This window comes from Lotus japonicus, chromosome 1, assembly GCF_012489685.1.
Source record: "Lotus japonicus ecotype B-129 chromosome 1, LjGifu_v1.2".
Classification (NCBI taxonomy): Eukaryota; Viridiplantae; Streptophyta; class Magnoliopsida; order Fabales; family Fabaceae; genus Lotus; species Lotus japonicus.
Window position 1 is genome coordinate 56065790 of NC_080041.1, and position 9283 is coordinate 56075072.

The 9283-nt window shown below is 36.4% G+C and overlaps 2 protein-coding genes across 2 annotated transcripts; both read left to right on the forward strand.

Moving 5' to 3' along the window:
* The first annotated feature begins 1417 nt into the window (after positions 1–1417).
* LOC130739339 (protein ALP1-like) lies at positions 1418–3102 on the forward strand. The gene is made up of 4 exons (XM_057591616.1): positions 1418–1837; positions 1917–2142; positions 2227–2683; positions 3024–3102. Exons 1-4 carry the CDS (start codon positions 1442–1444, stop codon positions 3100–3102), a joined length of 1158 nt encoding a protein of 385 aa, XP_057447599.1. The 5' UTR covers positions 1418–1441.
* Positions 3103–3179: 77 nt separating this feature from the next.
* LOC130739348 (uncharacterized) lies at positions 3180–4187 on the forward strand. The gene is made up of 2 exons (XM_057591626.1): positions 3180–3603; positions 3684–4187. Exons 1-2 carry the CDS (start codon positions 3226–3228, stop codon positions 4185–4187), a joined length of 882 nt encoding a protein of 293 aa, XP_057447609.1. The 5' UTR covers positions 3180–3225.
* Positions 4188–9283: the final 5096 nt, after the last annotated feature.

Consider the following 9283-nt stretch of genomic DNA (forward strand, 5'->3'; position numbering starts at 1 on the left):
AGTAAAGTGAATGTATGGTAAACTGAAGGTTTAAAAGTGTGAAAAAAATGGTGTGAAAAATTAAGCACCCATAAAATAAATGTTGAACAAAGGGACTGTTATCAGTGTTGTGTCATGTGTGTGATAGGTAATGAAGTTGTTGGTTGTCATTTGTCTGTGCCTTTAGCAGTTACATTGCTGATAAAATTTACTTAGACCTTAGACTATATATACTATATTTTTAGCTCTTTTTTATACTTTATAGGGTGCTCTTCTTCTATTGATTAGTCTTATCTCTTTAAAATGCAACAGGCCAAAACCACCTTCTTTTTAGCATTAGTTGTAGAACGAGCCTTTGAGATTGATGATGATTATTGTTTTTAGGATTTAGAAAGATAAATGAATGCAAATATATGAACTCATTGCTCTATTTCTGGATCAACATCTTTGAGTACTAAATAGTACCAAAAATAGGAGAGGCATGAAAGTTCTTGCTTTATGTGATAAAAATTAAAATTTTCTTATAAATCATATTCCTTTAGATTTTAGCACCCCTCTCCTGAAATTCCTACCTCCGCCCCTGATTTCTAGATTAGGATGGTTTTGGGGATAAACAAAGGGACAAAAACCCAATACGCAGAGAAGGAGTTTGATGAAAGAGTAATTTCATAGCAAGTAGCAATAGCATCATAGATATATATAATAAGGTGCATTGCATTCCTCAAGCATTATTCAAGTTGTCATGACTGTGATTTGATTTATGTGTTTATTGTCACTGTTTTTTGCTAATCCTTGATGATCGAAAAAATATTTCAGGCTACTGCTATAAGAGGATACACTGGCAACTCTGCTTCTGCCAAGAAGTGCAGAAAGAAGAAGGTAAAGTTATTCATTTCATCTTGGTCAATTATGATCTATGGATTGAGTTCTGCCATTTTCAATGGCCTCTGATTGGCTGCTAATATGTTTACATATGAGTGTTGATCATAAATTTTATTTGTCATCTCCAGACCTTTGCACAATTACAGGAAGCTAAAAGGTAAAAATTAGTAATAGAGTACACAATGTAACAATGAGAAACATGTTAGAAATCACTCATCCATAAGCTATTATTTAGAGAATGTTTTAACTTGACTCTTCACATTTTCTTAGTGAGCTTGTACACATCCCTTGTCTTTTTTAATCACATCTTATCCATTTTATGTTTAAACTAGCTGATTCTGAATCTGATTGAGTTAGCTTCTCTTACTTCCTATTTTCTTTATAGTGTCATGCAATATTGATGTTTTATTATATGTTTTTTTATAGTTAACAAATGGATCTTAGAGTAGTTGACACTTCAGTTCTTTTACGAAAACGTAAAAGAAATGAAGAAGAAGAGGCAAAATTGCAGGAGCAAATAACATTCATTGTTGCTAGTGTCGTAGCTATGCTTTTAGGTGTAGTAGCTTGGTATCATGAGATGCATTTTGTTAAGGAACCGTCCCGAAATTGGGAATTGGAAAGACGCAATTTCCTTAATCGTCTATATAGAGGAACTGAAAGTGATTGCATTGAACAATTAAGAGTCAGTAAAAGGGCATTTTTTAAACTTTGTGGAATTTTACAAGATAAAGGACAGTTGGTAAGAACAAGAAATGTCACAACGATTGAAGCAGTGGCAATGTTTTTGCACATCCTTGCTCACAACCTAAAGTACAGAGTAGTGCACTTTACCTATTATAGATCCAAAGAAACAATAAGTAGGCAATTCAACAATGTCCTACGAGCTGTGATGAAAGTGAGTGGGGAATATTTGAAGTTTCAAGACCATAATAATCTAGAGGGCTCTGAGGCATACAAATGGAGATGGTTTCAGGTAAACTTATCACAAGCTTGAGTAATTATATGAGATTTCTAGTAATTACAACTTATTTATGATTTTTAAACTTTTTTAGAATTCGATTGGAGCACTTGATGGGACACATATTCCAGTAACAGTCGTAGCAGAAGATAAACCTAGATACCGTAATAGAAAGGGTGACATCTCTACGAATGTGTTAGGGGTTTGTGGTCCAGATTTAAAGTTTATTTACGTGTTACCTGGTTGGGAAGGCTCGGCAGGAGATTCACGAGTATTGCGAGATGCTTTACGTCGTCAAAATCACCTTCAAATTCCGAATGGTAATATTCTCAACCTTGATACTTTTTTTACTATATTAAATACAATTATATGATTTTTGTTTTCTTGGAAAAAAACCATCGCAGGTAAATACTTTCTGGTCGACGCAGGATATACAAATGGCCCAGGATTTTTAGCACCTTATCGAGGGACTAGATATCATCTCAATGAGTGGATTGGAAACACCCCTCAAAACTACAAGGAGTTGTTCAATCTCCGTCATGCAAGTGCAAGGAATGTAATTGAAAGATCATTTGGGATATTGAAAAAACGATGGAGTATATTAAGAACTCCATCTTTTTTTGATATAAAAACACAAATAAGAATGATTAACGCTTGTTTCGTACTGCACAATTTTATAAGAGATGAACAACAATATGACCCAATTTTAGAGGTCCAAGACTTGGAGCTTTTATCGGTTGTTGATGAAGAGTTAACCAGTCAACAAGGGGAAACAATTACAAGTAATGTTGCAAATGAGGTCACAACTATTCAAGTATCTGAGGCATGGACAACGTTTCGGGACACTTTAGCAATGGATATGTTTGTTGAATATCAACATAGGAGAAACTTAGTTTAGGGACAACAAGTTATCAGTTGTCTTTGCTTTCTACCTTGTTTGTTGTGTCTGTTATCTGTTTTTCCATTTCTTATGTTGTTTCTTGTTTATTTATGTAGTTGCTTTGTTCTGTTGTGTGTGTTGGCTCACTTGGAAGAGCCTTGTTTCCAAGCTTTTTATCCTATTAATATTAATTGAATGATTGATCAGAACTAACTGTGGCTTGATTCATCCAATTATTAGTTAAATGCTTAGTATGTTGTCTTGTATATGTATATTATGTTTATTTTCAGAAACTCTTCATGTTTATTTATTTTCAAACAGGGTTACAGCTGGACCAGAGACTTGGACAGTGAGGAGCTATTGGAACAGTTGCTATATTGACTTGTTGGTTGCTGGGTAATATTTTATAACTTGAGGATATTCATCATCTTTTTGTTATTTTATCTGTTTGCTGTGGACACTTCAATTAGGTTCAAGTGCTCTATTTTTCTTCTGGTTATTAGTAATTGTCTAATGTTTGTTTATGTTTGAAGGAGAGATGAGGGGAAAAAGGAAAATGACGGAAGCTAGTAATGAGGATAAGAAAGATGATAGCAGAGCTTACTTTACTTGGAACTTGGAGATGGACCGTGCACTTGCTGATATACTTAGAGATCAAAGAAGCATGGGAAACAAGAGTGATGGTGCATGGAATGGAGTGGCATATAACACTGCGGCTCAAATGTTGTCTTCACGCTTCAATTTGCAACTTATTGGAGAGAATGTTAAAAACCGCATCAAGCTGTGGAGATCATGGTATGGCATTGTTAGTGACATCCTTAGTCAAAGAGGTTTTGATTGGGATGGAACCAAATATATGATTTCTGTTACAAATGAAGATGCATGGAATGAGTATGTCAAGGTAATGATTTTTAATGTTATTACTATTTAATTAAATTATTGTTTGTGTTAGTATTAATATGCTGTCTATTTTCTTTGTAGTCACATAATGACGCTAAGAGGTTCCGATTTAAGGTGATTGCTAATTGGGATAACATTGTAGACTTGTGTGCTAAAGATAGAGCAACAAGAATTGGAGCAGAGACATCCTTGGATGCAGATGACATCATGAGCAAAGAAGCAAATGAGGATGGAGCTTATATTGTGGATATTGATGCTGATGAACAAAGCTCTACAACAAGGAAAAGCAAACAACCAATGGAATTCAAAAAGGGAAAAAGTGGAGAAAATAATGGGATAATTACTTCAATGAATAAAGTGGCTGAGTCATTGAGTGAATTTGTACAAGCAACAAGAAAAGGGGTGAAAAATGTCCAAGAAGTGGTTCATGATGTGATGGATGAGCTAAAGAACATTCCGGACCTTAATGGCACTCAATGGCTAAAAGCAGTGGATTGGCTTTCAGAAAATCCAAATAAGTTGGAGATTTTGAAAGCTCTTCCCATTGAGAGAAAGAAAGATTACATCTTAGCTTTTATGCACTGATTCGTGATTTGCTATAGTTTATGGACCCATTTGTAGTGTTTCCAACTTTCCACTATGCCACTGTTGAGACTTTCTTTTATTTAATTTTCATTTGGATTGATGTTAGCACTTGTTACTGTTGAGACTTTTTTTTATTTAATTTTCATTTGGATTGATGTTAGCACTTGTTACTGTTGAGACTTTCTTTTATTTAATTTTCATTTGGATTGATGTTAGCACTTGTTAAAAACACAGTTTTAAATTTAAAGTAATAGGAAATGTGATATCTCCATGAATGTTTTAGAAATTTGTGATCCAACTAATTTCAGATTTTTGAGTCAATTCAGGGGGTTTGGGCCGATTATAAAATTCTGGGTTAATTTTAAGTTAAGTTTTTTTATTATAATTATCTAAATAATATTAATTAGATTAAAAAAATAAGATAAAGGAAATTCAATTGATTCAATTGAATTCCCTAGCATTACCCAAACAAAGAATTTTAGAATTGATGGAATTTCATCACCTTATCCAAACAAGGGAATTTGAAAATCAAGAGAATTCAATTGAATCAATTAAATTCCCTTCAATTTAAAATCCCTTGGATTTCTACAATCCTCCATCCAAACACAACCTAAAGCATGGTTATCATTTTTCAAATCAGAAATGATTTTCTCATGTTCAGAAGGAGTCTTAGAAGCAGCAGACAAGTCCTTTTTCAACTTTTTATGCTTAGACAATAAAGAGTTATACTTATCCATAATATCAGACAAAGCATGTTTCAGTTCAGAGGTTGAGAAAGAAGCGAATACCTCATTTTCATCGTCTGAGTTAGGATCTCCTTCTGATGCTGAGTCAGAGTCAACAGCATCCTTTGACTCTGCTCCTTTGTCTTTGACAATGGCCATGAGTCCTTGAGCTTCACCATCAGAGTCAACATCCTCTGACTCTGATTCGTCAAAAGTCACCATCAGACTTTTCTTTGTCTTGAAGTGCTTCTTTGGCCTCTTGTCCTTTTTCAGTTTTGGACAGTCACTCTTGTAGTGCCCTGATTCTTTGCACTCAAAGCATGTGACTTCCTTAATTGAGGACTTCTTCTGGCCTAAGGATTCAGACTTTCCTTTGGCCTTTCCAGAGCCTTTGTACTTGCTCTGCCTGTGCTTCCAGATACGGTTGAGCCTTTTTCAGATCAGAGTCAGCTCATCTTCATCAGAATCTTCTGATGCTTCTTCAGATTCTTCTGCTTCATCTTGGAGAGCTTTTGACTTCTCAGATTTAGCCTTCTCAGATTTGGATTTCAAGGCTATCGATTTCTTCCTCAGATCTTGCATCTCTGAGCGCTTCAGCTCATGACATTTCAGTATGCTGATGAGTTCTTCTAAACTCATACGCTCAACATCTCTTGTAAGCTCTATTGAAGTCACTAGAGGCATCCAGCTTTCAGGAAGACTTCTGATGACCCTTATGACATGATCTTTTGTAGTGTAGCTTTTGTTGAGAGGTCTTATTCCAGCTACTAGCAACTGAAATCTGGAAAACATGTCCTCTATGGACTCGTTGGGCTCCATGATGAAGGACTCATACTTCTGAATCAAAGACAACGCCTTTGATTCTTTCACTTTCTTGTTTCCTTCATGAGACATCTTCAGGGATTCAAAGATGCCCTTGGCAAACTCACGATCTGTAATCTTCTGGTACTCTTCATAGGAAATGGCACTCTGAAGAATAGCTCTAGCTTTGTGGTGTTGTGAGTAAAGCTTCTTTTGTTCAGCAGTCATCTCTGATCTGGAGATTTTCTTGCCTTCTTCATCAACTGGACGCTCATAGCCATCCACAATAATATCCCAGAGATCTGCATCGAAGCCCAGAAAGAAACTCTCAATTCTATCTTTCCAATATTCGAACCTTTGACCATCGAACATGGGAGGCTTTGCATTGTAACCATCTTTTTGCGTTTCACTGGTGGTAGCCATTTGTTTTTTTCAAACCGGCCCGGATCACTGAATACTGTTAGGTGTGGTAATCAGAACTTGCGCTCTGATACCAATTGAAGGTATGAAAAACGGTAGAAAGGGGGGGGGGGGGGTTTGAATAACGTTTTCAGAATAAAACTTCCACCTTGAAGATTTTGACAAATCTTTCGAGAACAAATAAAGTGCTTAAGATAAGAGATAGAAAAGCACACAAGGATTTTATCTTGGTTCACTTGATGAATCACTCAAGCTAATCCAGTCCACCCGTTAAGGTGATTTCTTCCTTCTTAGAATGAAGGCAATCCACTAATCAGGTAAATGTTACAACTGCACTTGAAACCTACAAGTGACTAACAATACACTGACTTAGCTCACACTAAGATTCACTCTCTTAGTCTTCTCTAGGATCCGATCAAACTTGATCTCCTAAAGGTAACTAAACAACTGTTTTAGAAGGAATGTTTACAAAGAAATTGCTTCTAAAAAGCTAATAGTAAACACAATGAATTCAGATGAAAGAATGCTTAGAAGGTTTTAATATAGCTTGCGCGTGTGAGATTCTTCCAACCGCATCTTTCAATCTTCAGCCTCTATTTATACTCCAAGGATTAGGGTTTGAACGCTGCATGAGAATGCTACCGTTGGAGGGCAGTTCTGGAAATTCCAGCTTCTGCTGTGGCTGAGAATGTTAGGTAGGTCGTCAGGATAGTACATTGCGTTTGTACTTTGGAAAGTGACTTGACCTTTAACCTAGTAGACTTCTGATCAGGGGAATGCTTCATGTTGGAACTTGTGAAGCTCGTTGATCAGAGTCAGAGGGAAGCATGGATCCTCTGACCTTTGTACCTTCTGATTCTGAACTCAGAGGGAAGTACTTGGTCTTCAGAGCCATCTTGCTTCTGGACTGCAGAGTCTCCACTTTTCAGCTTCTGGATCTTCAGAGTCTTCTACACCATCAGAACATCTGAACCTTCAGAGTGTCTAGGTTGTCAGAACGTCTGGATCTTCAAAACTTCAAGTGACTGAGTCCATATCAGAGCTTGTTTGACTTCAGATCTTCTGAAGCTTTTCTACTGTTCAGAGTGAACATAGATGTTGCGAAAGCATAGCTTGGGTCACTCTTTAAGCACAGTGCTTCTGATTTGTGTGAGATAAAATTGAGGTCAGAGCCTGTAAATAGCACACTCAGAAAAACACGTTAGAGTACCATAATTGTTCATACTAAAAATGTTAACTTGTAATCATCAAAACATAGAGTGGTACTACTCGATCAAAACTTGATCTTACAGCAGCCTGTGTTTTATCTATAACAGACATGAATTCCTTTCATCAACAAGATGCAATGACATTGGACAAAAAACAGTATCAATTCTATATCATGTTAAGGGTTGAGAGGTTATGTTGGTAAATCCGCAAGTGTACGAATCCACCCGGTTTTAAATATCGAACCACAGGGATTGTGAGTGACAAAATTCAGTTCAATTCTTGAGTATGAAGGTTTGTTTTATTGAATCAAAGATATGTCGAAGAAGCAAAGATAAAATAAACAAAAACTCTGAAAAGAACATGCTTTGGGTTCTTGTTCAACTAGTCAATTTAAGCACATCATTCTAAGCACATGAACTCATGAATCTCTCCTTGATGATATAGCCTAGTTACTCACTTATTGATTCCTCACATAAGCAATTCTCTCATACTAAAATCTAAGCCCAATTCCTTGTGTACTTAGTCATTTATATGAGGTTTTAGATCATGCAAATTCAGGCCAACAAACCCTAACCCTTCCTCTATTCCTAGTAGCAAGCAAAGAAGGGGTAATCCCAACTCGGTTCCCTAATCTATAACAAACTTCCGTTCTGATTATAGAAAAGCAAAAAGCAAGCATGCATACAAGCTTAGATTGAAATTCAGAATATGGGATTCAAGGAAAGAAGAAGATCATGTGGGAAAGAACTTAAGATTATAACTCAAATATGAAAAGTCTTACATGAAAACCAAAGCATAAGAAGAGAGATTAGCCAAGCATGGCTAAGAACCTGAATTACAAGCTTGGAAGCCTTCTCTCACTTTCCTAGATGTTCCTCTCCTTCTAAACTTATGTAAAAATGGAATGGGCATCAAAGATTACAAAAGAAAACCACTAAAAACCTATTTATAAGCAAAATGGACGTTTTTCTGTTGTGTCAGGCGCTCAAGCGCTCTCCTGGGGCGCTCAAGTGCCAGACACAAATTCTGGCAAAAACACCTACTGGTTAACTGGCGCTCAGGCGCCAGACAGGGGCGCTTGAGCGCCCGTGCTCGCAAAAAAACTCATTAAACTCCATTTTAACTCCACTTTATTGCCTCCTTCAAGTCTCCACGCCTCTAGACCTTCCCTCTTCAGCTGCTACAACCTGAAAACTTGATGACATAGCTAGAGAAAATATCAAGAAACTTAGAGGTCAGTTTTGCACAAAGGCTCCAAAACAAGTGGAAATTGCCTAAGACTCCTAAACTCTAATAAAATGCAACTAAAGCCCTTATAAAACTACAAAATTACTAAACTAATGCAAATGCACAAATAAAAGTAAAAATGCATGAAACACTACATGAGACACAAGAAAAAGACTCAAAACCTACAAAGAAAAAACCTTGAAAACATCAAATAAACCCGGGCCATCACACCACTATACTCAACGACAGCTCGCCCTCGAGCGTCACTAAGATTAGCTTGCCCTCAAGCACAAAGAATTACTCCCAACACACATCCCAAAAGAGGGATACATATTTAGAAAACCGGGGGATCAAGTGAATGTAGTTAGTTCCAAGAGAACGATTCAACAATCAACTTCGTGCAACTCTCGGACAAAGAAGAATTGGAGTCCACTATGAGAAGCATTTAGAGCTAACATCCTAGCATGAGACAATTATTTAGTGCACTGAGCACACAAGCAAGTTCATAGGTTCTGAGAATCATTCACTCAAGAGCAACTAAATTTGACTATGCATTATTCAATGAGACTTCACAAGGGTTGTAATGTTGGCTAGGTAAAGCACAAGGTAGGTGGTTGTAAGACCCTGAAATAAATAACCAGAGTATTTATTTAATTTCATTATATTAATTAATTGAGTGTTTATATTATATTATTTTTAAGTTATTTTTATGAC

Bases quoted from the DNA above. Each gene is read 5' to 3' on its own strand.
- LOC130739339 (XM_057591616.1), top strand. From the start codon at position 1,442: ATGCATTTTGTTAAGGAACCGTCCCGAAATTGGGAATTGGAAAGACGC. The intron at 1,838-1,916 runs GTAAACTTATCA...AAACTTTTTTAG, and splicing joins ACAAATGGAGATGGTTTCAG to AATTCGATTGGAGCACTTGA. The intron at 2,684-3,023 runs GTTTGTTGAATA...ATTTTCAAACAG, and splicing joins GACACTTTAGCAATGGATAT to GGTTACAGCTGGACCAGAGA.
- LOC130739348 (XM_057591626.1), top strand. From the start codon at position 3,226: ATGTTTGAAGGAGAGATGAGGGGAAAAAGGAAAATGACGGAAGCTAGT. The intron at 3,604-3,683 runs GTAATGATTTTT...TTTTCTTTGTAG, and splicing joins CATGGAATGAGTATGTCAAG to TCACATAATGACGCTAAGAG.